Source organism: Penicillium brevicompactum, assembly GCF_028827555.1.
Source record: "Penicillium brevicompactum strain IBT 35665 chromosome Unknown utg000005l_segment0_segment0, whole genome shotgun sequence".
NCBI classification, from domain to species: domain Eukaryota; kingdom Fungi; phylum Ascomycota; class Eurotiomycetes; order Eurotiales; family Aspergillaceae; genus Penicillium; species Penicillium brevicompactum.
In genome coordinates this window covers 5,969,981-5,991,079 of record NW_026623208.1, presented here as the reverse complement: position 1 = coordinate 5,991,079, position 21,099 = coordinate 5,969,981, and the positions used below count along the sequence as shown (strand labels likewise).

At 51.6% G+C, this 21,099-nt stretch overlaps 11 protein-coding genes across 11 annotated transcripts; 5 read left to right on the top strand and 6 right to left on the bottom strand.

The window, feature by feature from the left end:
- Positions 1-492: 492 nt before the first annotated feature.
- N7506_008165 (uncharacterized protein) lies at positions 493-1,713 on the bottom strand (the record flags this gene model as incomplete). Its single annotated transcript, XM_056957458.1, has 4 exons — positions 493-871; positions 919-1,295; positions 1,357-1,424; positions 1,482-1,713. The coding sequence occupies 4 exons, from the start codon at positions 1,711-1,713 to the stop codon at positions 493-495; spliced, it is 1,056 nt and encodes a 351-aa protein (XP_056811792.1).
- An 862-nt stretch (positions 1,714-2,575) lies between these two features.
- N7506_008164 (mitotic-spindle organizing protein 1) lies at positions 2,576-2,926 on the top strand (the record flags this gene model as incomplete). The annotated part of the gene is made up of 3 exons (XM_056957457.1): positions 2,576-2,653; positions 2,718-2,795; positions 2,858-2,926. The coding sequence occupies 3 exons, from the start codon at positions 2,576-2,578 to the stop codon at positions 2,924-2,926; spliced, it is 225 nt and encodes a 74-aa protein (XP_056811791.1).
- Positions 2,927-3,211: 285 nt separating this feature from the next.
- Positions 3,212-4,664, bottom strand: N7506_008163 (Ubiquitin system component Cue; the record flags this gene model as incomplete). Its single annotated transcript, XM_056957456.1, has 5 exons — positions 3,212-3,603; positions 3,655-3,924; positions 3,976-4,215; positions 4,272-4,581; positions 4,644-4,664. The coding sequence occupies 5 exons, from the start codon at positions 4,662-4,664 to the stop codon at positions 3,212-3,214; spliced, it is 1,233 nt and encodes a 410-aa protein (XP_056811790.1).
- Positions 4,665-4,951: 287 nt separating this feature from the next.
- On the top strand, positions 4,952-8,243 carry N7506_008162 (putative ATP dependent RNA helicase; the record flags this gene model as incomplete). The annotated part of the gene is made up of 6 exons (XM_056957455.1): positions 4,952-5,176; positions 5,227-6,882; positions 6,939-7,039; positions 7,446-7,552; positions 7,599-7,710; positions 7,826-8,243. 6 exons carry the CDS (start codon positions 4,952-4,954, stop codon positions 8,241-8,243), a joined length of 2,619 nt encoding a protein of 872 aa, XP_056811789.1.
- A 384-nt stretch (positions 8,244-8,627) lies between these two features.
- N7506_008161 (ESCRT-III subunit protein VPS20) lies at positions 8,628-9,461 on the bottom strand (the record flags this gene model as incomplete). The annotated part of the gene is made up of 3 exons (XM_056957454.1): positions 8,628-8,852; positions 8,905-9,268; positions 9,418-9,461. 3 exons carry the CDS (start codon positions 9,459-9,461, stop codon positions 8,628-8,630), a joined length of 633 nt encoding a protein of 210 aa, XP_056811788.1.
- Positions 9,462-9,627: 166 nt separating this feature from the next.
- On the top strand, positions 9,628-11,910 carry N7506_008160 (putative AAA family ATPase/60S ribosome export protein Rix7; the record flags this gene model as incomplete). The annotated part of the gene is made up of 4 exons (XM_056957453.1): positions 9,628-9,681; positions 9,729-10,006; positions 10,055-11,142; positions 11,198-11,910. 4 exons carry the CDS (start codon positions 9,628-9,630, stop codon positions 11,908-11,910), a joined length of 2,133 nt encoding a protein of 710 aa, XP_056811787.1.
- Positions 11,911-12,682: 772 nt separating this feature from the next.
- erb1 (ribosome biogenesis protein ERB1) lies at positions 12,683-14,990 on the bottom strand (the record flags this gene model as incomplete). The annotated part of the gene is made up of 2 exons (XM_056957452.1): positions 12,683-13,198; positions 13,263-14,990. 2 exons carry the CDS (start codon positions 14,988-14,990, stop codon positions 12,683-12,685), a joined length of 2,244 nt encoding a protein of 747 aa, XP_056811786.1.
- Positions 14,991-15,190: 200 nt separating this feature from the next.
- N7506_008158 (Zn(II)2Cys6 transcription factor rglT) lies at positions 15,191-16,566 on the top strand (the record flags this gene model as incomplete). Its single annotated transcript, XM_056957451.1, has 2 exons — positions 15,191-15,284; positions 15,344-16,566. 2 exons carry the CDS (start codon positions 15,191-15,193, stop codon positions 16,564-16,566), a joined length of 1,317 nt encoding a protein of 438 aa, XP_056811785.1.
- Positions 16,567-16,918: 352 nt separating this feature from the next.
- N7506_008157 (Paf1-complex subunit LEO1) lies at positions 16,919-18,353 on the bottom strand (the record flags this gene model as incomplete). Its single annotated transcript, XM_056957450.1, has 3 exons — positions 16,919-17,905; positions 17,955-18,120; positions 18,172-18,353. The coding sequence occupies 3 exons, from the start codon at positions 18,351-18,353 to the stop codon at positions 16,919-16,921; spliced, it is 1,335 nt and encodes a 444-aa protein (XP_056811784.1).
- Positions 18,354-18,648: 295 nt separating this feature from the next.
- N7506_008156 (Mob1/phocein family protein) lies at positions 18,649-19,929 on the top strand (the record flags this gene model as incomplete). Its single annotated transcript, XM_056957449.1, has 4 exons — positions 18,649-18,671; positions 18,924-19,192; positions 19,248-19,362; positions 19,413-19,929. The coding sequence occupies 4 exons, from the start codon at positions 18,649-18,651 to the stop codon at positions 19,927-19,929; spliced, it is 924 nt and encodes a 307-aa protein (XP_056811783.1).
- Positions 19,930-20,673: 744 nt separating this feature from the next.
- N7506_008155 (uncharacterized protein) lies at positions 20,674-21,087 on the bottom strand (the record flags this gene model as incomplete). The annotated part of the gene is made up of 1 exon (XM_056957448.1): positions 20,674-21,087. The coding sequence occupies one exon, from the start codon at positions 21,085-21,087 to the stop codon at positions 20,674-20,676; it is 414 nt and encodes a 137-aa protein (XP_056811782.1).
- Between the last annotated feature and the right edge of the window lie 12 nt (positions 21,088-21,099).

The following is a 21,099-nucleotide window of genomic DNA, read 5'->3' as shown; positions in this document are numbered from 1 at the left end:
CTTTCGAAAATTTAATATACCCACGTAAACACAACCGTGAAAAGGAAGCTGCTCCAGTTTCACCCCTGAGGTTCTGCTAGTTTTGGGATTTCCAGAAGAGACAAATTCTTGCGCAAAAACCTTAGAAAATCCCAGCCCATGGGGGGTTCCAAGGTTTGTGTCTAATGAGCACATACATACCCAGGGATCTAGTTGCGTTCACACTTATTTTGTTGATGAGCACCATGGATATCAACTCCAGTTTACTTCCAAGGTTAGTTTGATGATATCTGAACATTTGGTTCCTTAGACTATCAAAATGGAAAACCGTTAATAAATTGGGTATCAAGGAACCAGGCTAAACTGGCCAGACGACCTTTTGCCATGCAATCTAACGCCAAAACATAGCACTAGAATGGGCTAATCCACAGTCCAATGAACATCCCTCTTGACCCGAATCGTTGTAGGATCAAGGGTTCCCTCCAGATTCTCACAGTCTCTCGGGTCTTCCATTTAAACGCGGGTTGAGAGTGCTGTCAAACGCATACAATCATCCTCTGCGATGAAGAATGTTTTCAAACTCATATTTCCCTCCTGTTCCTGCCCATGCCACATCCCATGCCGATGGCTATTTTTACTACTGCTGGGTTGTCTTGGAGAGGTATTTCGTTCCAGCACAGAAGACGCCCGCCCTGCTCCTCGATGTTGACCAGGGAGCTTCCTGGTGATCGAGCGGATGAACGGCTGTAGGGTGGGTAGACAGGCGCAGATTATGCCGATGCATGGTTCGACTGTTGACCACACAGACACTTCACTCAATGTCCATGTAATGTCCACATTGTGGTGGAGGAAGGTAAGGTAATGAATGCGGACGATACTGGCGACACACACACTATAGACATCAGCAAAGATCTTTTGATTAGGGGAGATGATCTGTACAATCCACCAAGCAGGAAGAGACTGCAAACTTCGATCTTCTGTCCGATTCGCATTTGAAGCTTCCAGACTATGGGTAGTGGGGCGATCAAAATCAGCACATCGGTCACCATGTTAGCCGTGGCATTGCCAATGTAGTAGTAGTAAAAGTCGTATCGATATCGCCCGGAGGAAGGTTCGGTAACTTCGGTCCAAAAGTAGGAGACTGGCCTCGGGGCCGAAAGAGCTGCGACCATGCTTCCTGCGCACCAACAGCAAGAGATGACGAGACATGTCCATATCATCCAATTCATGGAGAAAATTCGACGGTAGAACATCAATATGGAAACCTTTATCAGGAGTAATTCGGCCAGGTATATTAAAACGTAGGCGAAGAGGCTCTATATTGATTTAGTCCTGAAATCGTGCAATTGATGGCTGCGACCACCACCTCATACTGACCTTTTTCATGGTAATCATGCTTTCTGACGTTATACTCCAAACATGTCTGCCAAGCCCGTGGCGGCCACCTTTTATTGCATTAGTACGGAGTACCATATTAGGTGCAAATCATTGAATAGACATACCGAGTATGGTCATGGAAAGTAGAACAATTAGAAGAACAATTGACGCGCCGATAAGGAAATCATCGGCCTCCAGCCTGGTTCCCTGGAGATAGAGTCTCACAAAGTACCGCATGACCACTGTGAGTATAGCAAACACACATAGTACCGCAACGATGGCATTGTCCTGCGAAATTCTATTGTCATTGAGGTTGACGCCAACCGGTGGCGGTCCAAAGACAGTGGTGGTATTCATGTCGGCTCACTGGCTCCAGCCCAGTGCCGATGGACTGGGGATTGTGAGCCAGATTGGGATTGAAAAGAGAGTAACAAAGTAGAAAAGGGTGCCGAAGTCAAGGGGATAGGATCCATTTTGTCAGTGTGGTCTAGATTATGATGATACTATAAAGCCATTCAAGATCGGGGCCTTTCCGCGAACTGGAAATGTGAGCTCCAAATGCAAGTGATCGTCAGTCTCCACCATTAGCCTGATTCGGCCTGATATACTGAGTAGACAGACTGTCACAGACATTGCAGTCCCGGTACAGCCGATGAGGTGGACCTCGATGAGACAGCACGGGTCGATATTGCAAATTGTTAGATCCGATTCGTGTTGCACTTTTTAATCGTGTATCAGTTGCCCTTGAAAGAGGATCCTCCGTGTGCATAGCCCATCCTGAAGGATTGCGGATCCTCCGATGTGGCGCCGAGGTTAAGCCTTGGAAGTCTATGTGATCCAGGCATGGATGAACTGCGGTTAATTCGCAATAACAAGCAGTTGGATCCAACGGTTTCAAAAGGAAAGGCCCACAGTCAAATTTTGGGTATTGGAGATTGGAGTACGGAGTAGGTGTCGGCTCCGACGTTGAGATCTGGGATTCGAAACGGATCGGCAGATCCTTCGATATAGGGGCTAGAGACCCTAGGTCCCATACAGAAGGTGTAGTGCGATAAGGATCAATAGTGCATTTTTGGTTGAAGGCCGAAAGCAGAGAGCAGAAAGCAGATGCAAAGTGTGAGCCTTCACGCGTCTTTTGGATTCCGTTCTCCGCGTAGAGAGCTGCAGGGCGACCCGCCGAAAACTTCCCCACCTACTCAACTCCAACCTCACCATCAAAATGCCCAAAGAAGCAGACGACAAGCGCCAAGCCGCCCGTGAAGTTATTGATATCCTTCAAGAGATCTCCGATCTACTCGTGCGTACCTTTTACCGGCGGTCGGGCGCCGAGCCCAACGCGAAACGTCACTAACGTCTACCAGAACACCAACCTCGATCGCACAGAGTTGTCGCTGTGTGTCTCTCTTATCGAGAATGGTGTGAATCCTGATGCTCTGGCGGTACGTTCTTCTTGATCAGCACGTGTTGAGTTTTTTTAGAGTAAATGCTGATCAAGATATAGACTGTCATCAAAGATCTGCGAAAGGAGCCTGGTGCTTCGAAGCGCGTGTCCAATGCTCCTGCAGAATAAGCTGGCAAACTGTGACTTTACTTGTGTTTGTTTTTTCTTTTTTTGTGTAACTTTTTTTTGGCGTTGTCGACTGCATATTCTAGTCGAAGATATACCCTTGTTCGGTTGGGATACAAATACAGATTCAATTTGGGAGGCATTGAGGATCTCGAGCATGTCTTATACCTCCACGGCATCGTGGAAGGGAACTAAGTACGCGTAGCAAGCGAACGGGCATCGGGCGAGGGCTGATAAATGCAGGCAAAACACAGATGAAAATTAGGGATATTCGAATTTCAAGCGCAATCATTTCGACTCGTCGGGCTTGCTGGCACCCTTGGTATCACTGTTTTCCTGGTTCTTGGAACCGACATCCTCGGAAACGGCCTCGACCGTGGCCTTCTTGGACTGATCACCTGCCGGAACGGCGGTTTGATCCTTCTTGGTATCCTTCTCATCGTCGCTATCGCCGAGACTGAACGGATCGTTTTCCGCAACGGGGGAGGGTTCGACGGTAGACAATGGTTGCCATTTGCTCGACTTGCTGCCGGTGGAGCTGTTACGCTTGGTAGATGAGGGTGCATCGTAAAGGTTATCGATCTCAGTGGGCGGGCCCTCTTGGAAAGACACCTTGCGTCGATCAGGCGATGGCGATGCGCGTGTATTGATGTTGGGACGGGGAGGACGAGGCGGCGGAGCTGTTCATAGTTAGAGGCATTCACTGACACTGTGGGCTGGACTTAAGTTACCTTCGCCATCTCTCAACTCCAGAGCCGAGAAGTCGTCTCCAAGAACCTGGGGGTCTGCATCATAACGCTCGCGATCTCCGCTGCGCCGACCCATATCACCACTGCGTCGGGGCCGGCCGTAAGCAGGTGTTTCTCGCTGGCTCTGGCTGGGCTCTTCGTCCAGATCATCTCCATCAATTCTCTTCTTGAGGTTCGTTACCCACGAGTTAACCGTCTTCTGGGTGTCCAAGAAGCCCTTGCGAAGGTTCTCGCGGATCACGGGTAAATCGTCTAAACGGGGTTAACTCAGCCCCCCACTATATAGATGACAATATGGCATACCATCAAAGAAGCTATATTCCCTCTCTTCTGATTCTTCGCTGCCTCGGGGGCGCTGGTACCTGGGATCGGTCTCCCAGCCCGGAGGCGGAGCGGGGCGCCGCGACTGGTTGTAGTGCTCGGACAATTGACGGGCGTACATTTCGTCGGCCTCCAACTGCCGCTGCTGCGCAGTCGCCTGGCTGGGACGGGGTGGCTTTGGAGGCGGTGCCATCTCTTCTTGGGACTTAGGATCCGTCATACCTAAAAGCCGAGGTCAGTCAGTCGCATGGTCACTCGGTGAGCAGCTCCGCACGAACCCAAAAGGGCATTGAACGCCCGCTCGACATTCCAATCGCTCGCGGTCAAGATAGCTCTCACGACACCAGGCTCGATGGTTGGGAACGCCTCCTTCAAGGTGTTCTCAGATTGTTCTCTCGGGTTCAGGGGCCGTGGCGGCTTTGGCGGGGCTGCCTCCGCGGCGGCAGGTTGAGCGGCGGCAGGGGAGGAACTCACGACGCCGCTCTCTTGCGGCTCGTCGTCAAAGTCCATTGGGCGTGCAGTCGTGGGCGACTCGGCTCGAAGACTGGTAGGGGAGTTAAGGGCAGCCAAAGGCTTGCTGGGGGTGGTCTGCATGAATGTAAGCCTCATGCGACAACAACTGGCAGTGTTTATCGAGAGTGTTCACATACCATTTTATCTTCCTCCGACATTATGGGATATCTGGAGAAGCAAGCAAAATAGTGACAGTTTTCTCGAGACAAAATCCGAAGAACAGTGTTGCCTGCGAAGAATGTCGCGGAATGTATTCAAAGCTCCAAGTGACGTGGGGTGCACGTGATGGCCCATATACAGATCGGCTTCCGATGATTCTCAACTCCGAGATATCGACGATCTTCAAACCTGCAATGTTGAGAATGGCTTCTGATCGATCTTGATTCCTTGACACCTGACGTGGATCGCACTCGGCATACCAATCCCATGCTCGATTTTGACTAAAATGGCTTCAGAACAGGAGCTATCCACATCTTTTATCCCAGCCCTGTATAAGCCGGCTGCTTTGTTACCTATTGCTCGCCACAAGAAAAGTTTGCTTTACCTGGTTGAGAATTTTCCTGTCACCATCGTGGTGGGCCAAACAGGCAGTGGAAAGACAACCCAATTGCCGCAATACTTAGAACAGGCAGGATGGTGTGGAGAGGGCAAAACAATTGCTGTGACACAGGTGAGCGCTGGCCGCTGCTTCATGACAATAGCATTGCTGACACAACTTAGCCCCGAAGGGTCGCCGCCACCACGGTTGCAACGCGAGTAGCTGAAGAGATGCATTGCAAAGTCGGCGAAGAAGTTGGCTACTCGATTCGCTTCGAGGACTTGACATCTCCTGCAACCAAAATCAAATTCCTGACGGATGGAATGCTACTCAGAGAGGCTCTAGTGGATCCTCTACTCTCACGGTATTCCGTGATCATGGTTGATGAAGCTCACGAGAGATCGTTGAGCACAGATATCCTCCTCGGAATCTTGAAAAAGATCTGCAAGAAGCGACCCGAGCTTCGGATCATTGTCAGCAGTGCTACACTTCAGGCTGAAGATTTTCTACGCTTTTTTGCGGGTGAGGAGTACGACCCTGAGGCTGAACCCGCAGACTTGGGCGGAAGCGTTGGAAGGATCATCAGTCTGGAAGGACGGATGTACCCTGTTGACATGCTGTTCCTTGAGTCTCCGGCAGAAGACTACATCGAGCGTTCCGTAAAGACGGTTTTTGACATCCACACCCAAGAAGCAGAAGGCGATATACTTCTCTTCCTGACCGGCCGAGAAGAAATTGACACAGCCATTCAATTAATATCTGAAAGAGCGGCAACGCTCCACCCCAAAGCGCCCTTGCTCCAGCCCTTGCCGCTTTATGCTGGTCTAACCACAGAGCAGCAGATGTACGTCTTTGAGCCAACTCCAGAGAACACCCGCAAGGTCATCGTTTCCACCAATATCGCAGAGGCATCAGTGACAATTGATGGGATTGTCTATGTGATAGATTGTGGATTTGCCAAGCTCAGAGCATACAACCCCATGACAGGCATTGACACGTTGACTGCGGTGCCGATCTCCAAAGCATCTGCAACCCAGCGAGCTGGACGAGCTGGAAGAACCAAACCAGGGAAGTGCTTCCGGCTTTATACCCAACAGGATTATGAAAGGATGCCAGATGCCACCGTGCCCGAAATTCAGCGGTCAAACTTAGCGCCTATCATCATGCAGCTCAAAGCATTGGGTATTGACAACATCGTGCGGTTTGACTTTTTGACTTCCCCGCCAGCAGAACTTATCATCCGTGCTCTCGAGCTTCTCTCATCACTCGGGGCAGTGGATGACTATGCCAAGCTCACAAAGCCCCTTGGCATGCGAATGGCGGAGATCGCACTGGATCCCATGATGGCAAAGGTTGTTCTTGCGGCCCCATCCTTTGGGTGTCTCAGCGAGATTCTAACCATCGCCGCCATGGTTAACCTCCAAGGGACAGTCTGGGTTCAGCACTCTGGTGATAAAAGATCTGCCGAGAGTAATCGACGCAAGTTCGCTGTCGAAGAGGGCGATCATTTGACATACCTTAATGTCTACCAAGCATTTGTGACGAAGGGAAAGAAAGACCCAAAATGGTGTCGCGATAATCTCCTGAATTACAAAGCACTGCTACGTGCAGTGAGCATTCGTGGTCAGTTGAAACGGTACCTAGAACGATTCGGTATCCAAATCGACGAGACTCTGTCTTCTCGCGATACCGTCGATCTCAGTGCTCGTCCCGAAAAGATTCGACGATGCTTGACAACTGGCTACTTTGCCCATGCCGCTAAGATGCAGCCAGATGGAACGTTCAGGACTGTCAGCGGAGGGCTCGTTTTACACGCTCACCCTAGCTCGCTGATGTTTGTAAGTTCAAGGCTCCGCCACAACAGTCCTCACTGAGTTCGCTAACTTGAATTTAGAATCGCAAAGCCGACTGGGTTATTTTCCACGAAATCATGCAAACAGGAGAGAAAACGTACATCCGCGATGTCACGAAAATCGATAAGGGCTACCTACTGGAGTATGCTCCTGAATATTACCAAATTAGATAGACCTCAGGTTGCAGCCCTGTCTATTCGCACTCATGTACAAAATAATACCCCAGGCGTTGAAGAACGTCACATAAAAAAGCTGTCAAAGTCTATAAAAGTCTGATGATCATAGGCCATGGTACCTTGGAACGCACTTAAAATGCTACAAAATACAAACCTCGGTACATCCTCTTTTGTTCCAATTTTATAATCAATATGCGGGTGGAACCTTCCAAGATTGACATTAGCAGTAGACAATGTTTTGCTCTTGCCGTTTGAGTCGTCTTTAGTCGACGTCACGGGAGCGGAGTCCTCAACACCAAATCGCAAAGCCTCCCATCCTCCAAACCTCGCAACTTCGACAATGTCAGGTCATCACCATCACCATGATCACAGTGGCGGCTGCCACGGCGAGGACCATGATCACTCTAACGACATCACCCCTGCCATCCAATCCCTCCTCTACTCCCAGGTTGATTTTGGGAAGATCATCACTCTGAATGGTATGTTCCACCCCATTCCAGCTAATTCAAAAGCTCACCGTGTTAGAATCAATCCCCAAGGCCGGCGCAGCAATCGTGCAAAAGACCTGGGCGGAGCGACTGAATGACGAGCCTGAACTCGAAAGTGATGCGGACGAGCAATTACTCATGACCATCCCGTGAGTTCGAACCTGTCCAAGCTTCATGCACTGATCGCGTTGTGTCGAAACCACATTTGATCAAGTCCAAAAAAATAAATCCCAACCCCGCTACCCCTCACTAACAACCTTAAAGCTTCAGCGGGCAAGCAAACATCCACTCCGTGCTGCTCTACACCGCCCCCACCATCTCGGCTCCTAAGACCGTGAAGCTATTCAAGAATCGGGACGATTTAGATTTTTCTATGGCGTCGGAGCTACATCCTACACAGATCATAGAGGTACCCCCGCCGGTACCCGGTGCAGACGTTTTTGAACTCCCCCTCAACCGCGCCCATTGGAATGCTACTACCTCTGTCACGCTGTTCTTTGAGGACAACTGGAGTAATGGCGAGGAAGATGTCACCAAAGTTGGGTATGTGGGTTTCAAGGGCCAATTCATGAAGTTGACGCGTGAGCCGGTGAATTTCCTTTATGAGGCAGCTGCGAACCCTCAGGACCATGTTTCAATCCCAGGTGTCGGTGGAATTGGCAGTGTTTTGCCTGGACAGTAGATTTAATGGAGTCAGAACGACGTGTACGAGTTTGGACTGATCGCGCAGTCATATGATTCATGAAGATACCATTGTGATTTCTTTTATTCGGTTGCAAGCCTTTTTAACCACCTGGGCACACATAGATCCTGGTATTCAATCCTTACTCTGCAATACAGCTACTGGAACCTTGGGAGATTATTCCGGGGTTTGTATCATTATTCAGGCGTCTCGACCTAGAAATTGCTATGATTTATACAGCCTCCATTGAAAATGAACAAAAAACAACATACAAGCAATCGCCAACGCCATGTACCTGAAGTCTACCAATGATGTAGACGAAACCAACGAAAGTCAACACCTCAAATGCTGTGTATCATGATCTGATGCGTAAATGTTCACTCGTCACGCAGGCAATGCCTCCCTCCTTTCTGTCCGAGGCTCAGCCCTCTCAGGCTCGGGCGCGGGCTCTTGAACCCGCTCAGGTTTCGCAGTAGGCGGACTGGGCAAAACAACCGGATCAGGCAGCACTTCTGGCCCAGCAGCTTCGCGTCGCAAAGCCTCCAGTTCATCCTCGACCTCATCCTCGTCCTGATTCGTCAGATGACCAGCCAGCATCTGGCTCACCTCCTGTTTGACGTTAGCACTCAATATGGATACCAGTATGGCCAGGTATAAATACCTCTTGATATGCCCTCGCATCCTCGGTTTCACCCATCAGCCTCTCAACATTCTCAATACCACCCATCTCTTTGTGGATCGTCTGCAACACCTGCGTGCCTTGCTGCAGCCCGTATAGCACATCCTTCTGAACAAGCGCGAACTCCACTTGTCCGGTCAGCTGCTCCAGTTGCGCGAGCTGTCCATCTGTCTTTGCAAGTAGTGATTCTTGATACTTTTTGCGCCGGAGAGCGAGAAGAGCGCGCCGCCGATCATTGCGCCCAAGACATTCCTTTGCAATTTCGGTCTCGCGATCAGTGAGGACTGTTATACGGCGTTGGTACTGATGCAGTTTGTCACGCTGGTTTTTAAGATCGAGGATGGCCCTATCATTCAATCAAGTTGTGTAAGTAACCATCTGCAGTGTTTATGTGGGGATGAGGGGATCTGAGGGGATCTGAGGGGATGTCCTTGGAGGGTTGAGATTGGGGAACAGTCCGATTTCAAGTGCCTGCCTTTGTGGTTTGCAACTCACCTATCTTGGGCCGAGATCTTCTGTGAACTGCCCGAATTTCCCATGATGCTGAAGAGAGAGAAAGAGTCACTTCGAGCCACTGGGATGTACGGAGTTAATGACGTGAGGTTGTAACGGAGTTGTAAATACGGTGTAATTTACATCTGATCTTTCAATTCACATCTCCGATTTTTCGGAACAATTTTTGTTATCGCCGTTCTACAATTCACAATGCCTGCTAGGAAGGGAGGCAGGCCAACGCTGAGCCAAGGCTTGGACCGCGAGGTATGGGTTGCAATTGTCAGCTTTTGGCCTCCACTAACTCCCCACAGGTCTACCAAGTCGTGCGCAAGATCATTGACGACCAAGGCGACAATGGTCGCATTCGCCTATCGGTGCCCTCAATCTACGAGACAATCAAGAAATCGAATTCGAGCCTAAACCGGAAACCGAAGAGATTGATTGAAGACAGTTTGGAGCGGGTCTTGGAAGTGGTGAAGGCCGATATGGGCGATGACGATGAGGACTCGGTGGAGGGGGATTTCGAAGGACTCGACGAGCCCCCCCGCGGCGGTATGATATGCAACATTTTTTGCATGCGCTTGAGGGAGTAATATTAATCTTTACGACCACAGGAACCCAACGGAATGAACCAAAGCCTCGTCGGCTCATGGGCCACACCCAAAGCCAAAAAGGAACCGGCCGCGGCCCCAACTGCGTCGAAGAGAAGAAGAGACGGCGGAGAGTCTGCCTCTAAGCGGCGCAAGGCAGAACCCGCGGATCGATCGCCGCCTACACATGTCAGTCTCGCCGATCTGGGTGGTCTGGACGATGTCGTGCAGGAACTTGGAGACTTGGTCATTCTGCCCATGACCCGGCCGCAGGTCTATCTCTCGTCAAATGTGCAGCCGCCGCGCGGTGTTCTACTACATGGTCCGCCTGGTTGCGGTAAGACATTGATCGCAAACGCATTTGCTGCGGAACTTGGCGTGCCTTTCATCTCAATTTCCGCACCTTCAGTGGTGTCAGGAATGTCTGGTGAATCCGAGAAAGCCTTGCGCGAGTACTTCGACGAAGCTAAGCGACTTGCCCCCTGTCTCATCTTTATTGATGAGATTGATGCTATCACACCCAAGCGCGAGAGCGCCCAGAGAGAAATGGAGAAGCGAATTGTTGCCCAGCTTCTGACTTGTATGGACGAAATCGCCCTCGAAAAAACCGACGGCAAGCCTGTTATCGTCCTGGCTGCCACCAACCGCCCAGACAGTCTCGATGCCGCCTTGCGCCGTGGTGGTCGTTTCGACAAGGAGATCAACATGACTGTGCCCTCAGAACCGGTCAGAGAGCAGATTCTCGGAGCTCTTACCCGCAAAATGCGTCTCGCAGATGACATCGACTTGAAGACACTGGCCAAGCGCACACCGGGCTTTGTCGGTGCGGATTTGAACGATCTCGTCTCAACGGCCGGCGCAGCAGCCATCAAGCGGTATCTCGACATCCTCAAAAATAACAGCGGAGAAGAAATGGAAGTGGAAATTGAAGGCGAGGCCGATATCAGCCCTAGGGTCCGTGAACTCCGCCGGCTCATCAACCACGCCAAGGACACACCAATGGGCGAAGAAACGGAAGTCGTCCTCGTTTCCAACGCCGACTTCTTCACAGCCCTTCCCAAAATTCAACCATCCTCCAAACGCGAAGGATTTGCCACAATCCCCGACACAACTTGGTCAGACATCGGCGCGCTCGGTGGGATCCGCGAGGAACTCGTCACCGCTATCGTCGAGCCCATCAAAAACCCCAGATATCTACGCCAACGTTGGCATCACAGCCCCCACAGGTGTTCTCCTCTGGGGACCTCCTGGTTGTGGTAAAACACTTCTTGCCAAGGCAGTCGCCAACGAATCCCGTGCGAACTTTATCAGCGTCAAGGGACCCGAGCTTCTTAACAAGTTCGTTGGTGAATCCGAGCGTGCTGTTCGACAAGTTTTCATGCGTGCGCGCTCCTCCATTCCCTGTGTCATTTTCTTCGATGAGCTAGATGCTCTCGTCCCCCGTCGCGACGATACCCTTTCCGAAGCATCTGCCCGCGTCGTCAACACACTTCTTACGGAACTGGACGGTCTGGGTAGCTCCAGACAAGGCATCTATGTGATTGCTGCCACGAACCGGCCTGACATCATTGACCCAGCGATGCTGCGTCCCGGTCGTTTGGAAACCCTGCTGTTTGTCAACCTGCCTTCGCCCTTGGAGCGCGTGGATATCTTGCAAACGCTTGTGCGCAACTTGTCCATTGAGTTTGGTGAAGATCTGCGCCGACTCGCAGAGGAGTGTGAGGGCTTCAGTGGTGCCGATTTGGGCAGTTTGCTGCGCCGGGCTGGTTACTCCGCCATTAAGCGCAGAGACACGATCAAATTCGTGGACTTTGTTAATGCAAAGTCGTTCATCCGGCCTAGTGTTACTGACCTGAAGAAGTATGAGAAACTGAGGAGGGACTGGAGCGGCGGTGTGGTCTGATTTTCAAGGTTATATATCCATCTTGTTTCAATCAAATCTAGCCATTTGCATAAAACTAATAACCTGTCGACTACATGCCTTATTTTCCAGTCATGCCTACTTGGTGTACAGAAAAAAGCCGTTGTGGATTGTCCACAGGTCGTAACCTTGGAAGCTGACCAGATACCTATTGCATAGACGATATCAATATCCCTGGATGCGCTCTAGGGCCCCGCGGGCTTCCACGGTATGACGGGGGCTCCAAGCAGTGGAGGTTCCCATGCGCATGTCTTCTGTTTTGAGGCCGGATTGGCGATGCTCACCTAGCTTTCCATGGTTGGAGCCATTGAAAGCGATACAACTTTGGAAGGAATGACAGCGAGGTCAACAATCAAGCCAACCGAATTTATACACTCCTGAGGAACCCCAGGACTCAGGATGCAACCTTGAAAACCTTCGAAGTTATCTAGCGCCGATGGTTCTTCCCCCATGCCCTAGGTCAGGATTATAGGTATCACAACCTGGAACTTCCATCATTTTCAAGATTGTGGGATTTCGTTAGTCCACTAATGTGAAGGCAATTCAAGCCCTGGAGGTCTGATGGATGTATGTTGACAATACCTAAGTAGTGATAGCACTCCAGGTTGGGTCAACTTTCGTAGCTAAGAAGAGAAAATGATCATGTTGAGGAGGTATATGTAGAAACAACTTTTTTGTAATGTGACTATACAAAAGAAAAAAATTATGCACAAAACAAGATAAAAACGCCCAAATGTCAATCATGCAACGTTTCTTACATCCACAAGCGACACGTTCCATCGGCACCAGCACTGACGGCCCACGCCTCACGCGGATGCCAATCGATATCGAGCACACCCAACTCGCCAGTGATCTTGTGGCCCTTCAGAACCTTCAATGGCACAATGGTGGCGTTGCTGAGCATATCGCCAGTAACGCTGCCGTGGAAGATCTGGAGGGATCCATCGTCGGAAGCATCCGCGAAAAGCGGGTAACGTCCACTGGGGTGGAACTTGACAGCACGAATGGCCTTTTTGTGGTAGCGAAGGGTCTTGTAAGGACGCTGAGAGAGATCGAGATCGTGCCAAAGCAGCCGGCGATCATAAGAACCAATAATGATGTTGTCGCCGCCTGAGGCGCTGGATGAGGTTGGGTGGATATCAAAGGACGAGATCCAGCGGGCACCAGGCTGCAAGATCTTGACAAGGAGCTGACGGGAAAGATCGTAGGCACGGATGGAGCGCTGGTTCGCGACGAAGAGAATCGGCTTCGACGGGTGGAAGTGAGCAGTCTGGGGGGGGACCACCACCCTTGAGGCGGCGTCGGAAGGGGAATTGGGTCAGGTGCTTGCTGACTGTGTGAATGGAGATTGCGACGGAGGCAGGGGTCGAGGCTCCCGAGCAGACGGTGACGAAGTAGTCACCACGGCGGTGCCAAGAGATAGACTTGGGGACGTAGCGCAGGGGGATGACCACGCACACACCGGCGTCCAGGAGGGCAGATGAGGGTCGGATCCAGGTGGGAGGCGCGTTCTTCTTGCCCTCCTCGGAGGCACTAGGGGCGGGTCTGGAGGCAGCGAAACCCCAGCCTGCGTCGAGGAGGTCCAAACTGGCCTTCTCGATCTCAGGGTCGACAATTGGGGGCACGCAAAGGAAGATATCGTCGCCTGCGGCGGCAGCAAGGATGACACCATCCTTGCCTGGGCGCCAGCGGACAACGTTGATGGCCTCATCGTCACTCAACTTGACACTCCACAGCTGGCGACCAGTGAGGAGCTCCCAGACGCGGACAGTACCGTCGTCGCCACCGGTGGCCAGCCAGATTCCGGTTGGGTCCACGTTGACGGAGCGCACACGGCCCTTGTGGCCGCGGAACACTGTGGCGCAAGCAGTTGGGAAGGGCTTCAGCTCCTCGGGGCTGGGAAGCTTGGGAAGAAGACTTTCGGGGTCGATGTTCAGCTTGCTGCGACGCACACGAGGGGCAAGGTAGAGGTCCAAGCAACGCTCGAACTTCTCCTGGACGAAGTTGTCGTATCCAGGGACTCTGCGGAGAGAGCCAAAGTCGTTGGGCAAGAAGTCCTTCTCACGGTCCTCGGGATCTGTTTGCGCCCATTCCTTGCGTTCCTTGTTGTCGGGCAGGTACTCAGCAGGCGGGTGGTAACTCTCTTCGTAACCTGGAGGTGGAAGTTTGGGAGCCGGGATGTGCATGACATGGTCTGGTCGCTCAGCTTCGTCGGCCCACAGGTCATAGTTAATGAGAGCCTCCTCCTTGTCCTCCTTGTCCTCGGGGGCCTTGTATGGCAGAATGCGACCCTCGCGGATAGCCTTCACAAGCTTCATAACGCGCTTCTGCTCATGCTTAGATGGCACAAAGCGACGCTTGGGCTCGGGAGCTGCGCTCAATGGCATGATCTCAGTCTGACTGGTGAACCATTCCACTGTAGGCTCATAAGGGTCATAGCCCTCAGAGGGAACCTCGTTCATCTGCACTTTGCGCAGCAACTCCAATTCATCCTGGCTAAGCTCCAATGGCTTACCGGTCTTGGGATCGGTGAGACCAGTCCAGCCCTTGGGGATTTCAATGCTATCAAGCAAAGCATCTAGGGCCTCGCCCTTGGCGGGGCGCATGATCTTCTTTCCATTGATATCGTAACCGATGTGGGGATATTCGTCGTAGAACTTCAAGGGAATGTCGCCAATGGTGTTGGCGTTTTCATCGGCCTCGGAAATTTCGGAATTGTCGTCGGGGTGGATTTCGTCCCAAAGGTAACGGTCGTTTCCGTTGGCGTCCTTCACAACACGGAAGTTACGTTCACCGGCAGCCGGCTTGTCGCCTTCGGTGTCGGAGGGGATCTCGTCACTGTCCAATTCTTCTTCCTCGTCTTCATCCTCGTCATCACTGAATTCATCGACCAATTCAACCTCCGAGTCACTGTCTTCGCTCTCTGAGAGATCGTTGGCGTTGTCGGAAAGAGCTCCGTCAATGTTGCCTTTGCTCAGCTCGTCACCGGAGAAAACACCAGCTTCCTCCTCCACATCGCGGGTGACAGCCTTGCGCTTCTTGGAAGCCGCCTTGGGGTTCATGATGCTGATTAGCGGTTGTTGTTCCGTTGCTGTCAATCCATGGATTTTTTTTTAGATAATTTTCTTGCCAGTCCGCTCTCACCGCCCACATGACCTCAATCTTATCGGGCCTATCTATGACTTAAGCGCCAATCTTTCTCCGTTGCATTTGTACTGGATTTCTTTTGATCGTCTTATTGTATAGAGGGACTCTTCTCACAATGCCCTTCGCAGCAGGGAATGAGCATGAGGCTATTGCCCCTTCTGGCACTCAGGATTCATCGGTCAAACGACATGCAGCATGCGACGAGTGCAGTGCGTTCCACAAACATCTTCAGTCCCGATATTTACTGACTTTTGTGTTTGCCGGACAGGGAAACGAAAGCTCAAGTGCTCAGGAGAATTGACTGGCTGCTCTCGTTGCATGAAGCAAGACCTGGGCTGCAATTACTCAATACAAAAACAGATGGGCCGCCCGCCCAAGAAGAGAACACGCGCAGACGATGATGGCCCTGATTTGACATCCCAACCCGAGGCTGCGATCTGGCCCAGCCCAGAGGACTCGCAACAATCTTCAATTGAAGCAAGCCCCGGGGTCACGCATTTCCCAGATTCCGATCATCTCTGCCCCTCATTCTTCTGGCCGCCAAGCATGAACATGAAATCGCCACATTCGCAACCAGAACGAGATCCGGTAGATCTACTATCTGGATATGAAGACCACAACCATTCATGGCGGCCAGAGCGTTTGAAGCAACAGAACCTGCCAGTGCCTGCATCAACAAGTCCATGGCCTGATTTTTCAACAGTCTCTGAAGCCACGGCCATACCAGCGGCGTTCCCAAACCCGACAAGTTTCCCTGCCATGGGCTCCTTGCCGCTCTCACCTTCCAATTCTATCTCCTCCGAATCTACAGCAGCCGGCTGTACCTGCCTCTCTTACCTCTACCTCTGCCTCAGTCACATGTCCTCAATATCTTCCTTCCCCGTCACCTCACACACTATCTGCTCCCTATACATCGCAGCACGAGCGGCACAAGACGTGATTCGCTGCCAAATCTGCCCCAAAGTGTTTGCCACAGGCATACAGAACATCACATTCGTGGGAACTCTACTAAGTGTCGTAGCAGACTCTTGGTTGCGTGTCTCGAAAGCAGACGCCGTCGAGCTTGGAATGAACGCCGCGCCCACGGATTATGTGAATAAGGTCTTACAAAGCTCAGATCCTACACAAGCCTGGAAGAGCTGGCTACATCAAGTCGTCCGTCGCGCTGTCATTGGTGGCCCTATGGAATCTGGCGCTGCTGCTGTTTGTTCCGATCATCTAGATCTGCTGTCCATAATCATGGAAATTGAAAACCGGCAGCGTCGCTGGCATCAACCCGGACAGCACCCTTTCGAATCGTCCAATTCGATGGCTCCATCACCCCCGGACCAGCCGCATACAGAGCACGAGAACGATGGCAAAGAGGATTATCTCTGTGTGCGGATCGTTGGCAGTGCCAGAGCTGTTATTGCAAAGTTCAATTTCGATGCGTCAGATTATCCCGAGGGTGTTGAGCCGCTGACTCCCCACAACAAACCAGCAGTCGGTTAATGGCAACAATCAGGCCATGCTATCTCTTTTCGTACAAAACTCCCGGGTTGGCGGTTGTTTATTTTCAGCGTATACCACATTTCAAGTTTTCTTCAATGCCATCAGACTAGGAAATATGTTCAACTGATTACTTGCATCAAGAGTATCACATCTTGCTCTCAGGTGTATACGAAATCTTAGGTTCATCTATCGTTGAACATTTCATTAAATTTTGCTAGTACGAGTCTCGAGTTCGAATTGAAGAAGCCAATTCCTTCAAATGCCTGTCCATGTAAATGACGCCGGACCATGTGGATATGTATCAAGAAAGCAGTAGATAGAAACAAAAGCCATGGATGAAGGATGAATGAGATCACTCATCGTCCTCGTCGTCTACCACGTAACGGTTCTTCTTGCGAGCAGGAGGTGTACCGGCCCGGGCCTTGGGCTCTGGCTTGCTGCGAGCCTTAGGTGCAGCCTCCTCGTCATCTTCGCCTTCAGCATCCATGTCTTCATCCTCGAGTTCATCTTCGTCGTCCTCGCCCTCTTCAACGTCCTCGTCACTGCCGACCAAGAATCCATCGTCCTCGTCATATTCGTCTTCCCGAGTACGGGCATTGCCACGAGAGTAATCCTCTTCTTCATCGTCGGTAAATATCTCACCACGACGGTTCTGGCGACGAGGTTTGGCACGGGGACGAGTGGTGTGCAAGCCGCCATCTTCCAGTCCGCCGACGCTGAGGCCACTAGGCCCAGAGCGAGTACCGCCTTGGCGACGGCCACGATCCGCCTCACGATCCGCAAGCTGCTGGCGACGGCGCTCGGCCTTGATGGCTTCTTTCTCCATGACCTCTGCGCGTCTACTGGCAAGCTCAGGGTCCTCTTTCTGTTCATAAATAGGCGCGGTTCCAGCTGCAGTTTGCTTGCTGCCGCGACGGGCGGCATTGAGTTGCTCCTGCAATCGGGCAACCGCATCGTCCGTCTCTAGTGTAGTTGGAAGAACCGTAAGGCCATGAGTGACATGTGAAGTGAGTCGGAAGGTCGAAGCAGTCTCCAGTCCAGCACCAAGATAAACATGAGAGTCGAGCTTGTGATCGTAGGCGCCAGATTTGGCGAGGGGTGCAAGAGGCTTGGATGCGACGCGGTACTGTTCGAGGGGTTGGGAAGCGAGCTGGAGAGTAATAGATCCATCTTCCCACTTGATGAATCGAGCGTTCGATTGCAATTGCGTCTCGTCTGTGGGATTCTTGCGCCAGCACAGAGAGGTGGCGGCAGCATTGTTTTGGGGCGGAACGTATGTTTCGGGGTCGAACTCCTCTGCTTCTACCGAAAGGAAGTCGGGTATGTGCATTGCGTAAACCTATGGGACATTAGCTCGACGCAACAAACTGGGAGCGGGATCTGTCCACCTCTCCATCGTTCGTCAGCGGGACTGGCGCACGCGCGAGATCTTGTTCGGCAACGTGAACCTGAAATTGCTCCTCCTGGACATCTTCCATGCGGTCGTCCCGTCGGTCGTAGCGATTCTCATCATCACCCGAATCGAGTTGTTCATCGTCCAAATTGCGGCTAGGTCTGACAGTCTGTTAGTAAATGGGGGTTGTCGCATATGTTGAAGGTGCATACTCGATATCGTCAAGGCCGCCCTCTCCATCTGATCCGAAGAGATCATCATGATCATCCTCATCCATATTGTCCACGCCGGTATCGTTCTCGGCCCCGGAGTCGTTGGCATTGTTGCTAGGCGCAGGGCTCTCATTGCCGGTAGTGCGGCCCGGGCGCCGGACGCCCTCCTCATCTGAGGACATTGTGAAAGCTTCTTGAATATTTATCGGAGAGAGTTGCAGATGAGGAAGAGGCCAAGCAGAGCTCAGGTGAGGGGCCAATGGCAGGAACAGAAGCGCTGGTGTATATTGATATCTGATTGCTCGGCGACGCAGCATTGGAGCTTTCGTAGTCAGCATTAAGGTTACCCCGGGTTCCGGTCCATAAAGGGACTAGTGGCATGGGCCAGACCAAAAGGGGATCCTCAAACTGGACATCTCACCGTCTCGTCCCCGACTTCATTTTCTTATTTTACAAGCATTGCTGCTCAATTACAAAATGGCGACTTTCTTCCAGAGTGTGTAAGTGCGCTGCGCGCTGTCGCGGGCTGTGGCAATGCGGCTCTTCCCCTGCCATCTTTACCCCCCTCATACTGCAGTTCCCCCCCAGCGCCACAATCACAAAGCAGCATTCCGTTCCCCCAAAGTCTAATACCTGCAATATTCTGCTTTCTGCTGTCTCATCTGCACCTTACCTTTCAAAACTTCCCCATCTATCAGCTCTTCAGCGCTATCATTCTCCACGATCGCCCGCTAACTCTACTCTCAATACAGTCGCCAAGGATTTGGCAGGGGAGGAAACAACAAAGGAACGAACCCTCCCAAAAGCCCAGCACAATCTTCGACCCCTCAGCACCAGTCCAACATGTCGAATTCCCCTTCCATCTCAAGCAGTTTGGGCGTCGAAAGCCAAGCAAATGACCCCGAGGGCCCCAAGTACTTCTTCCAGGAGAAGTATGCCCCGCTGAACGTGAGGGGCAACTTTCTGACCCTGTGTGCCTGTCCCAAGAATGTGGAGCTGGGTGAATGGCTGGCTCATCAAAGTACGCACTATCGAAGCTTATCTGGAACACTGGTTGCTCATACATTTCTACTCAGTTGTTGAACAATACCGCCTCCTCCACGGCATGCTCCAGGTCATCCAAGAGGTGAACAGTGTCACCGGTCTTCCTATCTGCAATGAAAATACCTGCCCGACGATGTCTGCTGGACGGTATGTGCATATGGAGGGGTAAATTAAGAACCGAACTAATATATCCGCAGGCTGACTTACACCTGGCTCGTTGACGGTCGGGCTGCTAAAATTTCCGCGCCCAAGTTTATCAACCGCGTTGAGAAGTGGATCGTTAGCAAGATTCATGATCCCGTTATGTTCCCAACTGCGAATGTCAGCGGTACCCCTGAGACATCTGCGGTGAAGGAAGCCAAGGGCGCCTCAACAGCTCCCTCAGACCCTGCCAATCCTGACGATTGGATTGGCAAGTCCAGCGGGTTCCCGCAAACTTTCTACAAGGATTGCCAGGGCATCATGAAACAAATGTTCCGCTGCTACGCCCATTTATACCACGCCCACTGGCTCAACCCATTCTGGCACATCAACAAGCATGACATCCTGAACATGTGCTTCGTGCACTTTGTGACGGTCTCCAAATATTACGGTCTCGTTTCTGACAAGGAAATGGAACCCATGCAGCCATTGATTGAATTGTTCATCAAGCAGCAACGTGTGCCCCCCGAGGCGCTTAACGGTGGTCACTGGGCTCAGCAGGCCACCCAGTAAACCTCACGGGCCTGGGGTTTCTCTTTTCCGTTACACTGACCATTTGACGACTATGACATGTCCTCTAACCTGGCGTTGGGCCGCGCTGTCTTTCCTCGTTCGTATTGAGTCTTTGATCTCGAAAACAAAAAGAACAAATACGTGAATATGCGATACGATACAGAGCCAGGGCTTTGATTGAGCGTTTAGCATGCGCTGTGGAGAATTTTACTTGATGATCTTGCATACCTTTAGCATTGGATGATTACTGCTGTATTGTACAATTTTGATGCAATACAACTTTGCTGATCCGATCTTGATTTCATAGCGCATATGGGTTTATTCAAATTGAAGGCTTTTTTTGAGCTGTGTTTTTTGCTGATTGGCCATTTCATCATGGAACCAAGGTTTACAGAGCACCCATGAAACATAGCAAAGTGCATGCACGCCCGGAGACAGGTGACAATATGTGTTGAGTCAAGGGGAACAGTTGGAAACCGAGGTGGACTTCTGTGCTCTGCCGTGGAACGGTTATTGTGTTTCCAGCTTCGGCACACATACCCTTGTAACTTGGCTTGAGCTTCGCAGCAATCAGGGACGCCATGAGAACATAGCCAATTCCAACGGAGGTCGCCCTACCGCCACACACTGCAATTGCCAAGGGATATATGTGAGGGTGTGTCTCAACTGTGCTCACGAGGTTTCATCATTACTCGCCGAGTCACACTGGTAGTAGAAGGTGCCGTGCAAAAGCGATCGAGTATTTCAAAGATAGATACCGTCTTGGCTGTCTGCATTGCCACCTTCACCGGTAGTTTCTGTAGCATGCGCAGCTCCGCCACCATCCCCATTCGGAACATCGTCATCAACCTTCTTGAGGTCCTCAAGCTCGATCCACGGCTGGCCTCGATTTTCCACCTCCGTCTTCAACAGGGCAATGCGTTCGTTCATAGAGACTGCAACATCCTCATTTTCCGTCACATATTGCTCAATCTCTTTTTTGTCCTCCTCCGAATCATTCGTTTCGGCCAAGTAAGCGCGGAGCTCGGCGTTTGAGCGGTGCAGGTGGGCGATGGAGTTTGTAAGCTCTGAGACCTTGCTGTATAGAACAGCGAGGGGGAGCTCTTGGATCGCTTCTGCAAATGCGCCTGGGGTAATAGGCAGAGCTTCTGTGGACATTTCGGAAATTGG